This window comes from Podarcis muralis, chromosome 8 (assembly GCF_964188315.1).
Source record: "Podarcis muralis chromosome 8, rPodMur119.hap1.1, whole genome shotgun sequence".
Taxonomy (NCBI): domain Eukaryota; kingdom Metazoa; phylum Chordata; class Lepidosauria; order Squamata; family Lacertidae; genus Podarcis; species Podarcis muralis.
Genome location: NC_135662.1, coordinates 74,448,912 through 74,473,415, shown reverse-complemented (window position 1 = coordinate 74,473,415; position 24,504 = coordinate 74,448,912). Strand labels below are relative to the sequence as shown.

The window sequence follows — 24,504 nt, the reverse complement described above, 5'->3', positions numbered from 1 at the left end:
TTTTGTAAGTTATATGCCAATGAGAAGCTGAAAAGGAAAGACTTCAATCTGCGTCTCTGCAGACGAATCTTTAATGTTTAATGAGGCAGTTTAATAAAATAAAAAAAGGCAAATGTCTGCTGAGAATGCAAATTTGTATGCATGACTTGCCATCCTTTTGGTGCACTGTTAAATTCTCAAATGGATCAACGTTGAACAGGCAACACTCCTTTAACACTCTAAGGAGTGAAAAAAGAAATAAAAGGGGGGGGAGAGAGACAGAGCTATATGAAATCTCCAAACATCTGACTACCCACATAAGGCTGTTTTTTTCTCTGCCTCTCTCCCTCTTTCCCTCTCTTTTGGTTTAAAGGAGTCGTCAACACGATACAACTTTAATTTTGTTTTATGCAGGCAGTGAATATTGTCAACAAAACAATAAATAGTGCATGGAATCAAGTTGCGAGATAATTGCATAAAAGTCATGAGTTTGCATTCCAGAAATCTACAGATTCCCCCTTCATTATTATTATTTTTTTTTGGGGGGGGCTACTCTGTTCCTTTTAGTTTTGAATGTGTGTGTAATGGAGGGGGAATATAATAAAAATAAATAAGTATATAGTTTGTGGATCTTATGCCTATAGTCCCTTTAACTAACTAAAAAGCAAAATATTAAAGAGACTGCAGATTATTTTAAACCATAATGTTTTCTTATTACAGCCCAATAGCCACATTTCCATTTTTGAATCCATTATCTATGAATTATATTAGCAGATTTTCAGGGAGAAAATATGCCTCTTTCATCTGTGCATACATACCTCACTTCAACCACACAGAAAACAAGTTTCAGATACAAAGCTGCACAGAAAAAAAATTCAGATTCAAGCTGTATGAAATGTGTGAAATCAGACATCAAGCACTTCTACCCAGCCGCAGAAGGCACCCATCTGACACCCTCCTCCCCAAAAAACCCTATCAAACTTCCACATTTTAAGAGTCAAACTTCCAAATTTTAGAAGAGAAATAGAACACTGTTCATATGATCAGTTGCAAGGGATCTAAGGTGAACACCAAAGGAAACTTGAGGAGCACTTCTAAGGGACTGTGATAGTACACCTAATGGAGGCTTCTAATTAAGGTAATTTTGTTAATTTTAACCTTTTGCTGCCAGCCCGATGTGCGTGAGCTATCATATTATTAGGTCTCTTAATATGAATTGGATTGCTTCAAGTGAGCATACTGCTGATGATATTAATATTGGATATTGATAATTGACCTATTGGTATGTTTTATGCTCATTTAAAACTTTTGATACATTTTAAGTGAATTGTCCGTTGTTGAATGGCCAATGCTAAATTGCATTGTGTTAGAGTTTTATTATGCATTATTGTAATTGTTCTATTGCGTTTAAATCATTTCCCCCTATGAACTGGTTTAAGCACAATCAATTCAATTTTAGGCTTAAACTTTCACATCATCACAAAATAGCGCAATGATGAGGAAGACAGATATATTAAAACAAATGCTGTAAAAAAAAAATAGAACAGCATTAAGCACAAATCAATAAAAATCTTAATTTAAATCTGGTAGTCTTTAAACCATTGCAGTATATAAACAAGCTAACAAATAGGAGGACACTCACACTTCAGAAATAAACTTTCACAGCTCTAATGCAAATGATTTTAAAGAGATGTACATGGAGGCAGCACCAGGCCAGAAGTGGGTTTTTTTTTTTTTTTGTAGTTTCTGGTGGTCTTCTTCAGCGACCAATTCCATCAGGACCACTTTAAGAAGGAATTGGGAAGAACTGGACTAATTCCCATTCCGCCAACTGTCCTGCCGCCAAGTCCAATTGTTACACACATCGTTCATCTGCAAGCTTCTTTGTTTATTGGTTGTCACAAAGCCCATTCCTCTATGAGGCTGAATTTGGTCTGGGACCTCTAGTTGCTAGCTCCTACTACAGCCCAAAGCACAACAGTGTACTGGCAAGTTGTTGAGAGTTTGTTTTGAAATACAGTGGTGCCTCGCAAGATGAAATTAATTCGTTCCGCAAGTTTTTTCTTCTTGCGAGTTTTTCGTCTTGCGATGCACGGTTTCCCATAGGAATGCATTGAAAATCAATTAATGCGTTCCTAGGGAAACCGACTTCAGACCAGGTCCGGGGACAGTCTGTCCCCCGACCTCTTCTGAAGGCTGGGGGGGGGGACAAGGGCTTTTCTTCCCACCCCCAGCATTTTAAAAAAACCCTGGGACAGCGGAGGGCTTCTCCGCTGTCCGGGGCGATCTTAAAATGCTGGCGGGCGGCATTTTAAAATCGCCCCGGGACAGCGGAGGACTTCTCCACTGTTTGGGGCGATTTAAAAGCCCCTGGGAAGGCAGGCAGGGGGAACAAAAACTTTTGCCCCCCGCCAGCCTTCAGAAGAGGTCCTGGCTTTAAAAGCCCTCCCGGGAGAGCGGAGAAACGCCCTGCGTTTCTCCGCTCTCCTGGGAAGGCAGGCAGGGGGGACAAAGACATTTGCCCCCCGCCCTCCTTCAGAAGAGGTCCAGGACCTCTTCTGAAGGCTGGCGGGGGCGAAAGTCTTTGCTCCCCCCCCCCGCCTGCCTTCAAAAGCTGTCCGGCCAAGGCTTCGCAGACCTCTCTGCAAGCAGCGGCAGCGCTGCCGCTGCTTGCGGAGAGTTGCCGGCATGCCGAAGCCTGCGCGCGCTGAGATCAGCGCGCCCAGGCTTCGCGGACCTCTCCTGCCTTCAAAAGCCGTCCGGGATAGCGGGAAGCGCTTCCCTGCTATCCCGGACTGCTTTTAAAATGCTGGCGGTGGGGAGCAAAGCCTTTCGGCCCCCGCCAGCCTTCCTGGACCTCTTCTGAAGGCCGGAGGGGGGGGGGGAAAGGCTTTGCTCCCCACCGCTAGCATTTAAAAGAGGTCCCCGGAGATTTCCCTATGGGCTTTCGTCTTGCGAAGCAAGCCCATAGGGAAATTCGTTTTGCAAAGCGCCTCCAAAATGGAAAACCCTTTCGTCTAGCGGGTTTTCCGTCTTGCAAGGTGTTCGTCTTGCGGGGTACCACTGTATTAATTTTAATCTGGATGCTGCTAGGCCTACATCACACCAAGAAGCTATGGTATGTTTTAAGCACATAACAGAGTTGCTGTGATGGATCAAAATAGACACTATGCCATGTTTGTGTTTTTCCTGTGGAAGTTGCTTGAACCTGAGTGCTTTTCATAGAAGCTCACTGAGAAGACGTTGGAAATCTGGTTAGGATTGTAGAGAAGCAGCCATGTGATCTAAACAAAGTGAGAGCATGAAATGTTTTGGCAAACTGAGGCTGGAAGTGTGTCAACCGTCCCTGTGTGTAAAACCATGTCTACAACAAGGTCCACATCATTCATTTTCTCCCCTCATGGGCGGATTATTGTAATTCACAGTCTGTGTTTATGTGGGTCCACCAATATAATAAGAAAATTGATGGGGGGAATTAATGGAAATGTCCAACCCCCCGTTGCTGATTTATAGAAATGGGTAGTTCTTCTTCCTAGGTAGGTGGTTGGGCTTTTCCTTTCCTACTGCTATCTGCCTCGTTTTGCTCATTTTGCATATATTAAGGAGTACTACAGGATCTAGTCTGCTGCTCTACGTTTCGTAACTGTGAATTTTTATTGCTCTATTTTGCTAGGAACTCATTTCACAACTAGATGGGCTGGAGGGAGATAGGAATTATGTGACTGATTTGTCAATGCTCGACATTTGTTTAGCCACATGCAAATCCTATTATTATTATTATTATTATTATTATTATTATTATTATTACTACCCCACCCATCTGGCTGGGTTTCCCCAGCCACTCTGGGTGGCTCTCAAGCCAATTACTAATCATTTAAACATATTATACCTGACTTTGTATTAATTCTGATCTATTCAATTCTCTATTTTCCATTTTCAGTGTAGATTCTTCATCATTCACAATCCCATTTTGTATCTTTTCAGTTTTTCATTTCCATCAAGCTTTGTATTTCAATAAACCAAGTAATTTGTTGCAGTTACATTCAGGAGTCTGTGGTTTTTGCTCAATGTGTGTAAGTTTTACTCCTTGGTCCATTGGGTTGCTACTAAGCAGGATCAAACCTTGAGTGGGATCCCATGAGTGTTAGTGCATTGTCCAGGATTCTGCAGTGTGTGTGATGATACTGATTAGATCACCAGAATAACAATGGGGGGGGGGACTTGTGTGTGACTTCATCATTTGTGGACTTGGACTAGATGCCACATTAACTGATGCTGTGGCATAAGCTCTTGCTTGCAGGTTCAATGAGACTGTCAAGACCCATAGCTTGACAGCTGCTCGGCTTGCTTTACATGACTCACAGACAGCACCAGAGGCCTCTGGGGGATATGAATCACCTCTTAGGGCATATCCACCCTGCCCCAAACCAGGAAGGAGGTCCTCCATCTTTATTCAGAGTGAATGAGATCTCAGCTTTGGGACGTCTAGTCCTAAACTTCTTATTCCAAGAAGAATAAGAAGAGTTTGGATTTGATATCCCGCTTTATCACTACCCTAGGGAGTTTCAAAGCGGCTAACAATCTCCTTTCCCTTCCTCCCCCACAACAAACACTCTGTGAGGTGAGTGGGGCTGAGAGACTTCAAAGAAGTGTGACTGGCCCAAGGTCACCCAGCAGCTACATGTGGAGGAGCGGAGACGTGAACCTGGTTCCCCAGATTATGAGTCTATTGCTCTTAACCACTACACCACACTGGCTCCAAATAAGAATTTGTCTTCAACAGGCTCTTCTGCCCGATCCTTCTCAGCTCTGCCTGCTTCCACTGCAAGAGCAGAAGTCTTGGCTTACAACATGACATTTTTAATGGTGATTAACAAAAGGTAGGGCTGTTAAAAGGTCTGTACCCAGACCATCTAAAAACTCTACATCTGAAAAATATAATGTACTTTAGGCAATTTTAGTAAATTTGTATGGCTTCCAGCTCAGTACATTCTGCAATTGTATGCAGTCACTTGGCATTTTCTATTCTACTTTTGCAAAATTACATGGGCGAGGCAAAGAGCTATTATGCAGGGCATTGAAATAACACCTCCACTGGACATCTCATTCATTGGAGGCATTTCCCATATACATGCAAACATACTTGGCATAACTATTAAGCACTAGAAAATTGCTGTTTTTAAAAAATAAAATAAAAGTTGAGGTAGTTGATTTTAGGGAACCATGCAGTATCACAGAATACCTACAAACAGTCCTGATAATAAGTGTAAACCCACTGAATGCAAAATAAACTCCTATACTTTTAACGGTGCTTGCAGGGCTGCCTCAAGAAAGTTTAAATGAATACAATACCCAGAAACTTGATGGATTGTGCCAAAACTCCTGTCAAGGCTTTCAACAATCCACTAAGAAAACACACGCTTTAATATTTACCACAAAGCATTTTTGCTATGTGCAACAGTGAATATTTTAACATTAAACTGAAGAAGAAGAAGAAATGCAAATTAGAATTGCCATCAGGAGAAGCAGTATGTATTTGAGTGCGATTCTTTTCCATTTGGATTAATGGGGATTTGGGGAGCATTTTAACGGTTCACACTTTAAAACACTACTGAGAGGGTGCTATATTTTTAAACACTGGAATGAAAGCCTTTACTTTGCTGTTTTAATTGTGCCAACTATGCTATTGTAAATTGACAAAGTAGCCCATTCTCTGAATGGCACTGACAGCAAGCCCCACCTATACTATACTATACTATACTATACTATACTATACTATACTATACTATACTATACTATACTGATTGGCAATGGCTCTCCAAACTGTCAGGCACAAATTGTATCCAACCAAGTCAGATGGGTGGGGTACAATTAATAAAATTATTTATGCATTTATGCATTATTATTATTATTATTATTATTATTATTATTATTATTAGCATGGACTGAATCTAGGACCTCTTTCATGCAAACAATGAGATCTACCACTGACCTATGGTAAAGGAGCAGGTAGGCAACCAGACTAGATTTACATTCAATCTGATCTAATAAGATACTTCTTATATTTTTATACCCTATTGTCCAAGAATGGGCACACTCTCCTCTGAATTCCCAGCCTGTAGATTTAGATGCAACCTGCCAGGATCCATAGGGATTGAGCAGGTTAGGAATGAATGAAGTCAAGTTCTTAATCTCATTAGACATAAGCCAGACAACGTTTTTAACGTTAACTTTTGACCGATTTATCAAGGCTGCGTAAATCCGGCAAAGTATCCCTGAAAGGATTGCATCCAACTTTCTGATCCATATATTCTTTCTGAAAAGGAAGGAAACTTCAAAAAGTGGTGCTTTTGGAGTCCGAAAAAGGAAAAGAACAAGTGGCTCGCACCTCCTGCTGATAAGAAGGGAAAGAAGTGGTTGGACGAAAAGGCTCTTGATTTTGAGAATGACATTGATGTGCTCTTTAACAATCTCCTTACTAAGCAGATAATGACGGGCTGAAAAGGCAGAAGGGAATCATGAGTGAAATTAAAAGTGAGGAACTTATTAATAGAGAAGGATGGGTCTTTAATATAACACACATCCCCCGCAAAACTAGCATTCTTTCCCCCTACAGCTTTTAATAATGGATTTCTTTGGAAGCAGAGATTTTCAGAAGTCCTGAATGGCACACAGATTTCTAGAATGGATCACCTCCCCAGGAACTGAAGCAAAGAATTAGCTTCAAAGTCAGCCAGACAGTTGAACAATGAGAAATTGTGGGGAATGGATGTAATGAGAAGAAAATAACTTGAGCAAATTATAATTGTAGAAGCTGCATGTTTTTGTCATTGGAGTTCAAGCCCAGCCTGTACAATCTGTGCACCTTCCTCTAAACCTAGGAATAACCCTTTCCACATGTACTGAACACTTGATAATTCTCTCTCCCTTTTGCAGTCCCACATAAAAGCAACATGATTTTTTTTAAAGTTCCCGGTGAGTAGCCATGCCTGATGTCCAGGCCCGAGGCATTACACTGGTCGTCTCAAAATGCTGCAGGCTTCTTTCTAAATTCTTTATCGATTTTGCCAGAGGAGCAACCTCCAAACGAACTTTACATGTCACTTTTAGCACAGTTGAGCAAAAATCCCAACAGGATTTCTTTGGAAAGTCCTCCCAAGCAACAGTCAGGTGAAGTAACTTGCCCAGGACCATAGCTGTCAAGCGTCCCTTATTTGGCGGGACAGTCCCTTATCCCAGCGCCATGTCCTGCTGCTGTCCCTTATTGATGATGTCCCTTAAATAAGCTACTGAAGGTAATGGGGCCCTTTCTATGTCCAGCTGTCCTTTGTCAACAACAAATTGTTGCTGTTTTTGTGTGTTGAATATATGCTATATGGTAATTTATGGACCTAATACGTATCTAAAGCCATTTGCATGCAACAAAATATGTATTTTATCAAAGTAATTGTTGATCCCTTATTTTGGCTGCTGATCCCTTATTTTCGAGGCAGCTGGTCCCTTATTTTCAAATCTGTAAGTTGACAGCTATGCCCAGGACCTGCTTCTATGAATGGGAAGCTGCACTACAGCTACAGGATAATGTTACCTTCTAGTAGGCACCATGCTGAATATGGGCCATATGAACTGTATCTTAAAAAGGCTGACTGCATCCAAGATGTGTCAGGAGGTCCAACACACAAGTAGGAATCTGACAGAGACACATGCCCGACTGGCATGTTCTCTCCCTCCTGGTCGGTCATTCAGAAGACTCAAAAACCTTCTCCAGCCAAACATCACAGCCACTAATACCTCAGAGACATCAGCACACTTCAGGAACAGCAAATATGGGCAGTCAGTGTAACAGACTCAGTAGCGCAGCATTTTGGCTAAACTACTTTATTTACATATAATACACTCAGAGCATTCTAACTCAGCTCCTTCCTCTTCAGCATCAGACAGCAAAGAGAAAGGACAAAGGACAAAATCCTACATCACGGAAACACAGTAATAAAAACATCCTGTCTTTGTTACTTCCCACAATGTGGAGTGAAAACGTACACCGTCATGTGATAAAAACAATCCCATGACTGCATGCATGGGAAAAGAATCCTAACAAGATGGTGCTATTGGTGCAGGCCAGAGAGCCTTCTGGAGAGCTGTTTAAACAATCCCACCCTCCTCGATGTTACTCATGTTGCCGTAGCTGCAGCAAAATACTTTTTGCACAGGGTGCTGTGTCTACAAAAACAAAACACGATAGTTCAATAACCGTTCAGCCTCTGAGCTTTGGTGTGATATAAGTGAAGAACAAATCGGATTATGCCTTCGAGGTAGTGGCTCAGCAGATACTGAAGTCCCTTCTCCGAAAACTCTGACAAACCTATTCTTTATTGGAAAGGGTCCCCCCCCCCCCCAATAAGGCTTTATATTACTGATTATCTGCAGGCTCTTATACTTTGGATGTTTAGCTGAGATCCCTGCATTGCAGGGGGTTGGAATAGATGGCCTTTAGGGTCCCTTTCAACTCTACAATTATATGTTCATAATTGTCTGATGTTGTTTTGTGATTTATTTACTTTTTAGTTTGCAGTTTTGTTATGCAAACTGACTTGGGGGAATCAAGGTTGGTCTATAAATGACGAAAACCAGCAAAAATAAATAAATGACAGCAACAGAAGGAGTGACAGAAAGGACAACCATGGCTTCAAGTTACAATAAAGGAGATTCTGACTAAACACCAGGAAGAATTTTATGACACTAAGAGGTGTTCAACAGTTGAACAGTCTTCTTTGGGAGGTTAACAACTCTCCTTCCTTGAAGGTTTTTAAGCAGAGGGCTAGATGACCCCCCCCCCCCAACTCTACAATTCTATGATTATATGGCATTCTGAACATTCAAATTGTTCTCTGTGAGATTCTCTGTACAAGCACACATTCGAAACAATACCAGATGCAAAAAGATACATTCTAGGAAGCAACATGAATGCTTACACTGGTTCAGATGCTACAATAGGAAGCTGTTGCCACAAAGGCCCTGGTTTGGTTCTTCTATGCTGTTATAGCAACTGTGTCAACATATACGGTTCCAGATAGAGATAAATTAGAAATATATATTGAAAGGAAATGTGCTTTCTTTTAAATGAGAATTACTGTACCTTTTATTTTGCACATAGTACATACTTATAATATAAAGCTTTTTCTATATTGGTAATTTCCTAAAAGATTAGTATCCATGCATGAACAATAATATAAATGACTATACAAGTGGTCTTTTGCATAATAAAATTTGTGGATGTTAATCTTGTCCTGGGAAAGGGTCATTAGAAGAACACAAATATTATTGCAAGACTTTCAGGTAAAGGGGGAGAAAATCATATTGGCTTGTATATAATAAGTATGTTTATAATATCCTACTCTTTTAATGAGAGGGGCACAATATAGGCAAATTTAGGCACTTGTATAGGGACGCGGGTGGCGCTTTGGGTAAAAGCCTCAGCGCCTGGGGCTTGCCGATCGAAAGGTCGGCGGTTCGAATCCCCGCGGCGGGGTGCGCTCCCGTTGCTCGGTCCCAGCGCCTGCCAACCTAGCAGTTCGAAAGCACATCAAAGTGCAAGTAGATAAATAGGGACCGCTTACTAGCGGGAAGGTAAACGGTGTTTCCGTGTGCGGCTCTGGCTAGCCAGAGCAGCGATGTCACACTGGCCACGTGACCCGGAAGTGTCTCCGGACAGCGCTGGCCCCTGGCCTCTTAAGTGAGATGGGCGCACAACCCCAGAGTCTGTCAAGACTGGCCCGTACGGGCAGGGGTACCTTTACCTTTTTATAGGGATGCGGGTGGAGCTGTGGTCTAAACCCCAGAGCCTAGGGCTTGCCGATCAGCAGGTTGGCGGTTCGAATCCCTGCGATGTGGTGAGCTCCTGCTGTTCGGTCCCAGCTCCTGCCCACCTAGCAGTTTGAAAGCATGCCAGTGCAAGTAGATAAATAGGTACCTGGTGGGAAGATAAACGGTGTTTCCGTGCGCTGCTCTGGTTTCGCCAGAAGCGGCTTAGTCATGCTGGCCACATGACCCAGAAAAGCTGTCTGCGGACAAACGCCAGCTCCTTGGCCAATAGAGCAAGATGGGTGCGCAACCCCAGAGTCGTCTGTGACTGGACCTAATGGCCAGGGGTACCTTTACCTTTACCTAGTCACTTGTATATCCCTCCGATTTCAATTTCTTTGATCTGCTTTTTTGACAGGCCATATTTTGACAGGGTATGGGCTGAAGACACACCTGGTCAACACCTTGAGTGAAGCTAAGCAGGTAATGCTCTGGTCACTGCTTGGATAGGTGACTGCCTGTAAACCCCATGTCTTGGGTTCCATGATGGAAGAAAGAAAGGTGAGCTCCAAATGTAAGAACATACATAAATAATAAATACATGTGGCAACATGTATCCTGAGTTTTGATGATGTACCTACTCTTGGTAAGAAAGAAAGATAAGAGGACACTCAGTCTAGAGACTCAAAGTGCCTTCACAATTATTTTATTCCCAGAAAGCAGTTCGGTTAATTCCAGGAACTCACAAAAAAATAAATAAATACTGAGTTCTCTTATACCATTCCCAGAAAACCTACTTATAAAAGAATTGCGTTGAGGAATCATCTCTCTTTAAGGTAGGCACAAATATTTTGAAGGCAGGGAGTTTAATTATTCATTCGAAACATAAAGCAAATGACTCCCATCACTATTTATTAACAGCTCCATCTGAGAGACAAGTAACAGCTCTGCCATGGAGGAAGACAGAAGAAAATCAATTAGACTAATTAGATAGGCAGCCAAGGGCCGAAAAATGAAGTCCAACGGGAAATTGTAAGTAAAGAACTTTATTAAAAGTGACCCAAGTCTCAGCCTATTGGTGGCACTTTGTATTCCTCTGTTTCAGCCCTAAACTTAAGACTCCATATGATATTTGGAAGAGTTAACATTTTTGATTATAGTAGAGATGGCCCCTCACCCACCACACACAGTTTCTTCTCTTTATGCTCCTTATGCTTTTGTATGTAGGAAGAGATGCTGGAGGAATCCTCGGCATCCATATATGAGACAAACTTGCCTGATCTACATCTCCTGGATTAATTCACAGCTCAAACAAGTTCCTGCTCAGCATCCACACTCCCTGTCCCTGATAAAGTTCTGCTAAATGGTCTGAGCAGACTACATTTTGTATCTTTGGTGTTTTTAAAACAGCCATAGCCGATTGGAGCTCTTAGGAAGTAGGCTGAAAAGTGGGCCATAAATGACACCGAAAATAACGTTGCGACGAAATTGTGTCCAAAATAGAGAATATTTGAAACACTTGAAAATACTCCATCTTTATACTGTGCTACCTTTCAGAGCTGTTACAATATAGAAATGTTGCGCTTCAAGACCCCCCAAGCCACCCCCAGGAGAATAAAGACTCAAGGACACAGAATTTAGGTTAATGTTGATGGGCAAAATTTAAGCCACAACTTTACTGGTTAGAGAATGTGAGTGGTATTGGCTTAGGCATTGGCACCAACAGACTACATCTGACTCCTGCCCGCCTTGCAGGATGTCTGGAAGGGTAAACTACCAGTAGGGGGAGCCGATGCAGACCGACTCGACCCCCCCTCAAGTTTCCCACTGGAGTCGTGGCATGGTCCTAGCCCCTCCCCAGGCTTCAGACAAAATCCACACCCCCGGATTCCTTTAACGGAATACCCTTACGCATGGAGGGGCAGGTGATGGCCGCACCTCCTGAAATAGGAGCTTCTAGAGTCATGCCACAGTTTAAATTGGCCCCTGGCCACGCCCCCACAGCACTCTGATTGGCAGCCTGGCGAAAGGCGTAGGCGGGCCACCCTCAGCGTGACGCGGGATGCTATCCCACACCATGCTGAGGCAGGGGTGGGACCTGGTGGCCCAAGCGGAACCGATTGTTTGTACCCCTTTCATTATTCCTTTTGGATTTACTTATCAGACTTCATTGTGTTTATATGTGTGTCATTTTGTATTTGTGTTGTAAACAGTCCTGTGATCTTTGAATGAAGGGTGGTATATAAATTTAATTAAGAAGAAGGATAAAGAATAAGAATATATGGTCAAAAATGGCTGCCACTATAGACCAGTGGAACATTTTTTTTTTGGGGGGGGGGGAGGAGGTGATATTCCTAAGGGGAACAGAATGGAAATAGACCAGTCCACCGAGCTCTATATGTAAGGCACTAGAAGTTTTCAAATCTTGCACCCAGTTCTGTGAGCCTTATTCACAGGGTCATCATGGCAGCCTGTCAAAACAGAGTGCAACTACCCTCTACCGTGTGAAAATACCTCTGCAAATAGCCAGGGAGTGGTACTGCAGCTACTAAATCAGCAGAAGGCCTCAATGAGCATATGCAGCAATTCACCTTTGGGGTACTGCCCCTACTGCCTTTTCTGCCTAACTTTCTGCTTTGCTTAGTGGCTTAGCAGCTTACAGGCCTGCTGACACATCTACTGTGTGGATCATTTATCTGTCAAGATCATCATTCTGCCTTATTCTACTTTTCCAGACCACCAGCTTTGGCATTCTGATCCCAAAGCTGTTTTCTATAAAAAGTCAACAGCAGCAGCTGCCGCAATAACATTGTTAGCGAGGACAATTGATAGGACAGCTGGCCAGACAACATAACTGCTAAGTATCTCTTTTCCATAAGCTGTACTCATTTTTTTTAAAACAAACAAAACAAAAGCAAAACTGATCTTCAATCAGACTGAAGAACATTAGAGATACAGGTGTCCGCAAAAAGTTTTAGGATGGAAGAGGACATGCAAACTGAAGCTTGATCCAGGTAAGCTAGAAGTACTGTGGGTAGGGAAATCTGCTTACTTGGATGAAGGTATGCTCCCAGGGATATATGGGGCTGTATCAGGTTCACAATCTGGGGAGTTCTCCAAAACTTCACTATAAATGAAAGCATCAGTTCCCAAGAATGCCTTGCATCAGTTGATTTGTTAGGACTGACTCTGTATGGAGAGAGAGGAACTTACTGCTGTCACTCATGCCCTAGTTACAACCACTCACTCACTGGATCATCACCTTGTCATGGTGAGTGTCTTTGAAAATTTTTATGCATCACTTGGGAAGACAGGCGAACTAATGACAGTGTACTGGAATAAACAAAGATCACCAGTGTCAAAGCAATGATCCTTCAACATCAACTTTGTAGGACTGGTCATGTTGTGCAGATGCCTGATTATCGTCTTCCAAAGCAACTACTCTATTCCAAACTTAAAAATGGAAAGTGTAATGCTGGTGGTCAACAAAAGAGGTTTAAAGACTCTCTCAAGGCAAATCTTAAAAAAAATGCAGTATAAACACTGACAACTGGGAAACACTGGCCTGTGAACACTCCAATTGGAGAACAGCCTTTACCAAAGGTGTCATAAGCTTTGAAGATGCTTGAACTCATGGTGAAAGAGAAGAAAGAAATGCTTGGCAAACCCTCACCGTGATCAACTCCCACCCGGAAACCTATGTCCCCACTCTGGAAGGACGTGTGGATCCACAGTCACTTACGGACTCACTGTTAAAACCGTGTTTATGAAAGACAATCTTACTCGGCTATGAGTGATCACCAAAGGTAAGAGAGTTACAACCAGCAGAAAATGGCTTCCACAGGCAGCAACGAAAAGGGGTGATGGTACTCCATACTGGTGAATACCATCATGAGAAAGGACCGACTATAATACTGTCTACATGCAGTTCCTTTTAAATACTGTTTGGTAGAATCAAATGGTGCCAAATACAGCTATATGGTTGCTAACAGCTCTTCTGCACTGGTAACTCTAGTTACCAGCATATTACAAGGCATAATTTAAAGTGCTGGGGGATATCATTAAAACCCTAAATGGTGTGGAACCTGGTTACACCTATATGAACCTGCCTGGAGCTGGATATTGGAGAAATATGCCTTCCTTGAACGTCCATCATTAAGTTCATTTAGATTGGCAGGCACAAGAGACAAGGCCTTTTCACTAGCTGCCCATCACTGTAGAACTTTATCCCATGTGGAATGAATCCGAATCTTTCTTTGGCTGAATTCAAGTGGGCTTTATAGAGATAGTGGTTCCAAGCTGCTTTTAATTGAATGAAGTTCAATTTTTATGATGTTGCAGTAGATGGTTTTCAGGGGTGGCATTCCAGAGGTTGATAAGAGTAGAACTCCAATCAGCCATGACCTCTAGGCTGTTGGAATCTGGAAGGGATGCAACATTAGGGCAGAGGCACAGGTTCCCCACACACAGTTCAATTGTTTTATATCTTATGTTTTGAATTTTTATTCTTTTCATTTTCTTTCAACCCAGGTTTGACCATGAAAGAAATGCAAGAAAAGAGGCGAGACAGGAGAGGGACACCAGTTCTTTAAGGCCAGAATGAAGTGGCGAGCTACCTTTGAAGGTGACCCGGAAACTACAATTAATCCAGAATGCGGAAGCTAGACTGGTGATTGGGAGTGGCCACCAAGACCACATAACACCAGTCCTGAAAGACTTACATTGGCTCCCAGTATGTTTCCGAGCACAATACAAAGTGTTGGTGCTGACCTTTAAAGCCCTAAATGGACTCAGCCCAGTATACCTGAAGGAGCGTCTCCACCCCCATCGTTCAGCCTGGACACTGAGGTCCAGCTCCGAGGGCCTTCTGGCAGTTCCCTCACTGTGAGAAGGGAATCATAGAATCATAGAGTTGGAAGAGACCACAAGGGCCATCAAGTCCAACCCCCTGCCAAGAAGGAGATTACAGGGAACCAGATAGAGGGCCTTCTCGGTAGTGGTGCCCACCCTGTGCAACACCCTCCCATCAGATGTCAAGGAAATAAACAACTATCTGGCTTTTAGAAGATATCTGAAGGCAGCTCTGTTTAGGGTAGTTTTTAATGTTTGATGTTTTATTGTGCTTTTAATATTCTGTTGGGAGCCACCTAGAGTGGCTGGGGAAACCCAGTCAGTTGGGTGGGGTATAAATAAATTATTCTTATTATTAGGCATTCATATTCTGGTGGAATGAGCCTGATCTCTCCTGTTTGATGTTCTTGCTGGAATAGCAGTTGGAGACGCCTTTGAACCCAGACAATCAATTGGGCCCATACTATTGGGCTATTCAGTTTCTCTTGTAATGTCATCTCAGGACATTTCTCACCATAAGATCAGCAATGTAATTTTTGCTGAAAATGCCAAAATGGACTTTAAATATATGAAGAATTCTAAGTCCTCAGTTTGGTATATTAAAAATAAATCCGGCCATAAAAGAGCTGCTTATCTCTGGGAATTAACCTCCCCCCACCCTCGGTTACATATGCATTTACTAAGCTTAGATTTCAAACTATGCCCACAGAATATCTGACTAGTAAATTCCTTAATAAGCCAACAAATGACTGCCTTTGTGGCTGAGGATCAGGCCAGATTGAAGACATGGAGGCAGCATGCTCTATGTCCTCTATTGCCCTGTATACTGCTCACCAAGGGAGTAATATCCCTCTTCCTTTCAGAATTTTCTAGAAGAGGAAACAAATAATTTCAAAATTAGATGACTGCTGGGTGATCCATGCAAGTTTGTTACCTCTAGGTACAGGAATGAGGAATGCTACCTTTTTTGCAATATGGTTTGATTTTATTTGGTACGTGCAATTCATTGGATATGGCTTTCACTCATCAAGAATGCATGGAACACTGTGGAATGACACTTTCAAATTAATTGCTTTATCAACGATTGTGAAAATATGGAGCTGAACAGAAGCTATATCTTATTAGGGGCAAATCCGCACTCTGGAAATGGAGACTGGCAGGGAGATGCATTCGTTATACTCATTATGTAATCCTGTTTAAATTTGAATTCAATAAAATATGTTGGTTTTTTTTAAAAAAAAGAATACAGAAAGAAAGTACTCCTAGCCATGATGGCTATTTTCTACATCCATTTCCAGAGGCAATATGCCTCTTAATACCAGGTGCTAGCAATCACACATGGACAGAGTGATGCTGTGCTCACTGCCTTCGTCCTTCACACAGGCATTTGATTGGCCACTTTGAGAACAGAATGCCGGGAAAGATAGATCACTGCTGTAATCCAGAAGGCTTTTCATATGTTCTTATGTTGGCTGTGAGTCCTGGAAGACCTGCCCCCTGCCTTGCAGGCCTTTCCCCACTTAGTCTACCTAGGACCCTACCAGCCTGCAGACTGTCTCGCCAGAGTGGTGCATGCTCTAGTTATCTCCCGCTTGGACTACTGCAATGCGCTCTACATGGGGCTACCTTTGAAGGTGACCCGGAAACTGCAATTAATTCAGAATGCAGCAGCTAGACTGGTGACTGGGAGTGGCTGCCAGGACCACATAACACCGGTCCTGAGAGATCTGCATTGGCTCCCAATACGTTTCCGAGCACAATTCAAAGTGTTGGTGCGGACCTTTAAAGCCCTAAATGGCCTCGGTCCAGTATACCTGAAGGAGTGTTTCCACCCCCATCGTTCAGGGGTTCAGGGGACACTGAGATCCAGCACCGAGGGCCTTCTCGTTGCGAGAAGTGAGGTTACAGGGAACCAGACGGAGGGCCTTCTCGGTAGTGGCACCTGCCCTGTGGAACGCCCTCCCATCAGATGTCAAGGAAATAAGCAGCTATCTTATTTTTAAAAGACATCTGAAGGCAGCCCTGTATAGGGAAGTTTTTAATATTTAATGCTGTATTGTTTTTAACACTCGATTGGGAGCCGCCCAGAGTGGCTGGGGAGGCTCAGCCAGATGGGCGGGGTATAATAAATTATTATTATTATTATTATTATTATTATTATTAGCCTGGAGAACCGGGCCCTGGCTGACTTCAGCTAGAAAAGCTGTGTCTGTCAAAGAGGCCAGAGGCCATCTTGCCTGTGTCTTAGTGCAGACCCAGGTCATTGAGCCTGAGCTTCCACAGCTGCCACCTGCCTTGAAACAGCATTGCCAGGACTGGCAGCAACAGCAGATGCGTCCGATGCTTAAGATTTTATTTCCTTGCCAACTGTGCTGTTTTAAGCATGCCTTTTATATTTGACTCCCTTTAGCAATGCTTTATTTCGAAACCTTTAAGTTTGGGGTTAGTTATGTTGCTTTGAATGTATACTTTATAGTGGGCTTTCTTCAGTAAAGTTTTATTTGATATTTTAATGTGTTGTAAACAGCTTTGATATTTTTTCTTAAAAATATGAAGTGGCATAGAAAGGAGATTATTATTATTAATAATATTTAATAATGTTGCTTCTCTTCTGTGCCTCGAGAACATATTCTGCTTGGCTACTGATAATCCAAGCGTTTTTCTCATGGCTCTGAGTGGTCATAGGCAACCATTTGAACATATATTTTATTACATCTGCTCCAATGTGTGGCAAATACATCGGTACCTCGGTTTTTTAACATCTCGGAAGTTGAACGTTTTGGTTTTCGAATGCTGAAAACCTGGAAGTAAATGTTTCCATTTTTGAATGCACCCCGGAAGATGAATGGCTTCCACTGAATTTCTCTCCCCCTTTTTATCCATTAAATTTGCAGACTGCCCTTTGCGCCTTGGTTTTTGAATGTTTCAGAACTCGAACGGTCTTCCAGAATGGATTACACTCGAAAACTGAGGTCCCACTGTTCTTCTTATCACTTGGTGCAAAAACAAAGAATAACAAACCAAGCCATAAAATAAAAAAATAAAATCTCAATCATCTGCATAGTGAATATCTTCATCTGCACTTGCCTCACAGCTTGATAAAGCTAACTTGGTTCATCTACACAACAGGACACCTGCAAACTAATTGGGCCATTGTACACACCTTATGTGGAAGTGAACAAGCACAGCAATTTCCTTGCTCATAGCAGGTTTTATCTTTTATGACATTACCATACCATTCACATTTCTCTTTCCTCCCTAGCCGGCATAAACAAATGTTGATGTTGTCTGCCACAACTGATGCATTAGCATGAACAATCATCATCGTTACCATCATTGTCATTCAGCGTGATGACAAACCATCAAGGTGCGTGTAGGCATCTCTCTCACATGCATATAATCAAAACGCTTATGTGAGGCCAGCAATTCAATTCACTCTGATAGTCTCCCAAGGAGCTCTTACAGCTACATTTAAAGCTAACCAACCTTGGCCAGACAGCCCCTTGCTACTAAAACAGATAGAAAGAAGTAATGAGCCAATCAGGTACATTGCATAAATGCCCTTGGGAGGTTTGTGGGCTTCTAATTGTTCTCTATGAAGGGCCGCCCTCATCACCCCTGAGAGCAGGCAGGATTAAATTCCAGAACTGCTTTCTTCAGGAAGACCAGGAACGTCACTTCCCTCCCTGTTGCTACTCACTACTATGCAACAAGCAGAAAATACTGATTTAGTTAGTCTAGCTCTCTTTTGTCTACTGACAGCTACTCTCTAAGGCAGGGACCAGCAAACTAAGGCCCAGGGGCCAGATGCGGCCCCCCAGGCTCGTAAATCTGGCCCACAGACCCTGCCGCCCACTCCGTCCCCGCAAGCTGCGGATGGCTCACCACATGGGGACTGATTTCCACAACACTGGCCCGGCTTCTGGGCAGATGGTGTCGCTGGCACAGCTTCGGATTGGCTGCAGGAAGTTCCTGGGGCCAATCTGAAGCCTCATCACCCACAGCTGAGGTAAACCCAGTGCGGCCATGGATGGAGAGGCTGGCGGGCTGGAGAGCGATGGGTCTGGGCCATGCCGTGGGCATTGTGACAAGTGCATCGTGGGGCTTCAGCTGGAGTTTAGCACGCCTGTTAGCCCCGTGCCTGGCGCCCGGCTCGGCACTGCTGCTGGTGGCAAGCTCAGTGGCCGTGCTGGAGCAGCCGGAGGGCGAGCTGTGTGTACATGGCTTGCCCGCCAACCTGGCCTCAGACGATGGCCCACAGTGCCTGGTGAATGTCACCTGGGAGCTCCGCAGGGACGAGCCGATGGAGCAGCTGCTGCTTGTCAACAATGCTGGTGAGCGGACGGTGCCGAGACACACTCTTGAGTGTGTGCAGAGTGCATTCCTCCTTCAGGTCTGGAGGCAGCTGCGGGACTGGCTACAGGGTACTTATATTTATAAAAACATAGTCCAGCTCCCCACAAGGTCTGAGGGACAGTGGACCGGCCCCCTGATGACAAAGTTTGCTGACCCCTGCTCTAAGGTGTGACTGCCTCCCCCCTGTTCTGCTCCCTACAGCCCTTTGAAGTAGAGATGCCAGGAATCAAGGGGCATTAAGCAGAGGGGAGAAGGAGAGAGCATGATATTTCCCTCCACATCAGCATGGAGATGCAGTGGTGACAACAGCTTCTCATGTTCTGCCTGCTCTGTAGTTGCAACAAAACATGGGATCCTTGCCACTAAAGGAATATAATCAATAAACACACAAAACGTAACCGGCTGTACTTTTCAATAAATAAGGTATTCTATTCATTGCATCAATTTGTATTCTATTCATTGCATCAATTTGTAGATTTCAACTGAAGTCTCATAAAGTTCAATGAAAAAAGCAGAAGACCCAGTGGGTCAGTTCATTCTCTAGTCAGTTCATGCATAAGGTCCATACAGTGGTGCCTCGCAAGACGAAAAGAATCCGTTCCGCGATTCTCTTCGTCTAGCGGTTTTTTCGTCTTGCGAAGCAACCCTATTAGCGGCTTAGCGGATTAGCGCTATTAGCGGTTTAGCGGCTTAGTGGCTATTAAAGGCTTAGCGGCTTAGCTGCTAAAAGGCTATTAGTGGCTTAGCGGCTTAGAAAAAGGGGGGGAGGAGCGGGGGAAAAAATCGCAAGACTAGCAAGACTTGCGAAGCAAGCCCATAGGGAAAATCATCTTGCGAAGCAACTCAAAAACGGAAAACCCTTTCGTCTAGCGGGTTTTCCGTCTTGTGAGGCATTCGTCTTGCGGGGCACCATTGTACATGTATAATGCAAATAAATACAATATCATAATCTCACACATTTTTACAGCAAAATTAATGTAAAAAACCATAAACAACTGCACATACCATATGCAATATTACAGGATATAATCCTGCTTTGTAACAGTCGCTGCTTACTGCAACCACTACTATGTTATAAGATCCACTATCCTGTAATATTACATCTGGTATGTGCATTACCTAGAGCCTATTCTACTGATGAAGCCTAGGATGGCGAAACAAGGCTAATATTCTGGAAATCCTTGCCTGAGACTCTGTGAAAGGATTCTGTGGAACTGTAACAACTCTTCATGTGGATTATTGGACTCTTTGAACAGACAGGTGGAATAGATACTTATACATGTATGGACCTTATGCATGAACTGACTAGAGAATGAACTGGTCCACTGGGTCTTCTGCTTTTTTTGTTGAACTTTATGAGACTTCTGTTGAAATCTACAAATTGATGCAATGAATAGCGTACCTTATTTATTCAAAAGTACAGCCGGTTACGTCTTGTGTGTTTATTGAGTATGTTCCACGTAAACATAGGTTTGTTGTTGTTGTTTTAGTAAAGGAATATAAGGCAATCCTAAAGGAGCCAACAAGCTTCTAAGAAGATGATGGGTAATATGTAGTGCCTTCCAAATGACCCTGATGTCACAAACAGCGCAAAGGAACTAATGCACACCATTGCAAGCACATTGCTCTAGATATCTCAAAAAAAGCAAGCAAAACCACCTGCTAAATGACAGGAGAAAGCCCACAGATTCAAGTGCACAGTAACACAAATCCCCATTTATTCTCCTTACCCATATCAGACATCTCTGGAACGGTAACGATGTAAGGTCCATCTGTAAATTTTGGTGCATTGTCATTGATGTCTTGTACTTTAATGATAAACTCCGATTCAGGTTCAAGTGGCTTGTTTGTCCGTCTGTCGATGGCTTGCGCATGCAGCACATAGTGGGTCTTCTTTTCTCGGTCTAGGCTTTTGGTTGAATGGATGTCTCCCGTCGTGTCGTCAATAATAAAGATAGTCCCAGCCCCTTCACCTGTAAGGATGTATTTGACTGATCCATCACCTTTGTCAGAATTGGAATGCAGCTGAAAAAGAAAATGAAAAAAAGGAAAGGAAAATATGCAATACATGTAATATAATACTACATTATTGTACAGGTTTGTTTGGTCGGTGAGGGGAAGCAATTGTGTCATCAGCACTGCTCAAGGGTAGGAACTGTCCAATTTTTCCGAGGATGGGCCTCCTGAACTGAAAGCAACCCCCATTAATTTGTCAGACCATCAGAAACACAACAAAGGCAAGTTCCCTGGCAGGGCTAAGTTTTGTCCTTAGGTTAGGCTAAAAAAAGGAGGTAAGCAAAGTAGCTAGATCACATAGCCTGTATAGACATACATACATCTTTCAAACATACAGTACATCTTTCAAGAGATGTATGAAAGAGATGAGCTCTTTAGAAATAGGGAATTATCCCAATGACTCCAAGCACAGATGAGCATTATTTGCGTGAGCTTACAAGTCCCTTCCCTACCAACGGACACTGCATATTGTACTGAAACTGTATGAGTGATGGATAAGCACGGTGGCTTTGAGCTCAGCTCAGCTGAGATACAAACTGGGAAGGGCCAGAGAACAGCACGTACATGTGTCTCCACACCTCTCTAAGGATACAATGTTCAGACATGGAGTTGTATAGAAAAGGAGATGCTTGGCAATATAAGATCACAGAAACAGGGGGTTGAAGTGGAAGATCCTGGAAAATGACACAGTTGGCAGGATAATATCTTGAAGAGCAGAATGCCACACCAAAACCTTCCATTGTGGGTCCCACTTGTTGGTCACTAACAGTGATATAGTTCAGTACAGTGGTACCTCTGGTTACGTACTTAATTCGTTCCGGAGGTCTGTTCTTAACCTGAAACTGTTCTTAACCTGAAGCACCACTTTAGCTAATGGGGCCTCCTGTTGCCACCGCGCCATCAGGAGCAAGATTTCTGTTCCTTTCCTGAAGCAAAGTTCTTAACCTGAAGCACTATTTCTGGGTTAACAGAGTGTGTAACCTGAAGCGTATGTAACCCGAGGTACCACTGTAATACTAATGAGAAATTGTCAGAAGCAGATGTCTCTGTTTAAAGTCAACTCTTTCGATGATCCTGAGTGCTAAAATGACCCATGGATTTATTCTAGACCAATGTTTCCCAAACTTTGGTCTCCAGCTGTTGTTGAATAACAATTCCCACCATTCCTGACCACTGGTCCTGCTCTAGGGATGATGGGAGTTGTAGTTCAAAAACAGCTGGAGACCCAAGTTTAGGAAACACCGATATAGATTATGAAGCTTTGTTGTTGTTGTTGTCCTTACAAAAATTCTGTCCATGTAATAGGAGATCCCACACGTTGACATTACTTCTATCTTCTGGATTTTAAATGCTATGCCCCTCATTTTCCATGTGCATAGTCTTTTCCAGCTGCACAAAATTATGTGGGGAGGGGTCAGTGGTGCACCCTGGTTGGCCCTTTCAACATGTGGACCTCATTCATATGTGATATTAGACACTTTCTGACACGTGGGGATAGGCTAAAAAGGCACAAGAAGAAGTAGGCAAAAGAAAGACTTTAGTACATTTAAGATAAATCCTGATAGTCTGCTTAACGTCCATTTTGTGCCATTTTCCTGCCAAGAGTTTTCCCAGATAAGAACAAAATGTTGGCCATATTAAGTCCTCAGTTCTCTGCGGGGGCTAAAGGGATCTCTGCCATTCCGGAGAAAGGTGAATGGTGTCAATTTTGTGTGATGATTTAGCTCAAAGCCTAAGGTGTGAAATCTGTCAGAGCAATAAAATCTTTGCTACATTCCATGGCTGCAAATGCCCAAATATGCTAAAATTGCCCGGGTAGCTGCTAATGGAAAACCTACATAGGGGAGAGGAGGAGAGAGAAAGAGCAAACCCCAGGCCTTGGGTTTGTAGATTGAGAACTTTTTTGTCTTTGAATGTACTTTTTACACTCCAGTTGTAAAACAGCCGCTGAAAAATGTGTCTGAGCTACCTCTGTTCCTTTCTCCTGATAAACCTTTCTTCAGTAAAATATACCGATTTTTGTTCTTGATTTTCTGAGGACAGTAGCCAAACTCTGAAGCAGTAAGAGATTCTGTATGACTTTTTTATATATATAACAAAATGATCATCTCAAGTGCTTCTCTGCATCCAAGGGTTAGCATTTTATCTTTCAATGGCGGTAAAATAGAAGAAAGATAATGTCAACAAAGGTGTTGCTATTATCAAGTTTTCACATTTTTCACCCTTTCTGCTATTTTCGGTGGGACCCAGTGGTGCTCCCACGAGCCTGCTGCTAATGTTCTGAAGCAAAAAGGAAGGGTGGTTTGAAAGCTTTCTCTCTCTTTTTGACCTCAATGAATTCATTCCAACAGCTTTGCCCTCACAAAAGAACAATGGACAGCCAGTCAACCCATTTTCTGGTATACTTTGAAAGGGTTCTGGTGAGGGGACACATCAAAGCAGTTTCTGACCTTTTTTTATTTTATTTTTTTTGCTTTAAGGGTACTCACGAGCATGACTCTGTTGCTTCACTGTCTCTTTACCCATCCAACCCAAGTTACAGAATAGGGTTCTGATTTATAACCACTTTGCCATCCCCAGAACCACCAAGGGCTTTCAGGCTACCAGGCAAATGCATCAGATGATCCTAGAACAGGCAGAGGTTCACTCAGTTTCCTAAGTGGTGGAGTCTTGGGCTTGGGAGTCATTTTGGACTCACAGCTGTCCATGGAGGCGCAGGTCAATTCTGTATCCAGGGCAGCTGTCTACCAACTCCACCTGGTACGCAGGCTGAGACCCTACCTGCCCGCGGACTGTCTCGCCAGAGTGGTGCATGCTCTAGTTATCTCCCGCTTGGACTACTGCAATGCGCTCTACGTGGGGCTACCTTTGAAGGTGACTCGGAAACTACAGCTAATCCAGAATGCGGCAGCTAGACTGGTGACTGGGGGCGGCCACCGAGACCACATAACACCGGTCTTGAAAGACCTACATTGGCTCCCAGTACGTTTCCGAGCACAATTCAAAGTGCTGGTGTTGACCTTTAAAGCCCTAAACGGCCTCGGCCCAGTATACCTGAAGGAGCGTCTCCACCCCCATCGTTCTGCCCGGACGCTGAGGTCCAGCGCCGAGGGCCTTCTGGCGGTTCCCTCATTGCGAGAAGCAAAGCTACAGGGAACCAGGCAGAGGGCTCCCATCATATGTCAAAACGATAAACGACTACCTGACATTCAGAAGACATCTTAAGGCAGCCCTGTTCAGGGAAGTTTTTAATGTATGATATTTTAGTGTTTTTTGGTTTCTATGGAAGCCGCCCAGAGTGGCTGGGGAAACCCAGCCAGATGGGCGGGGTACAAATAATAATAATAATAATAATAATAATAATAATAATAATAATAATAATAATAATATTGAATTTAGGGGAGCCAGCGGCCAAGCTGTTCTTTGGTTAGCTATCCGACCATCCCTTTATGCTATGCTCACCACTATCACTCGCCAGTCCCACGTCAGGTAAGTAGGAAG

General features: G+C 43.2%; 1 protein-coding gene across 3 annotated transcripts in view; it reads right to left on the bottom strand.

Annotated features, from left to right (window-relative positions):
* CDH18 (cadherin 18) overlaps positions 1 to 24,504 on the bottom strand; it is a 293,809-nt gene that overhangs the window by 112,774 nt on the left and 156,531 nt on the right. For all 3 annotated transcript variants that reach the window (XM_077933349.1, XM_077933351.1, XM_077933350.1), the window contains one exon: positions 20,718 to 21,012. In XM_077933349.1, the coding sequence (XP_077789475.1) occupies positions 20,718 to 21,012 (295 nt within the window). The remainder of the gene's footprint in view (positions 1 to 20,717; positions 21,013 to 24,504) is intronic.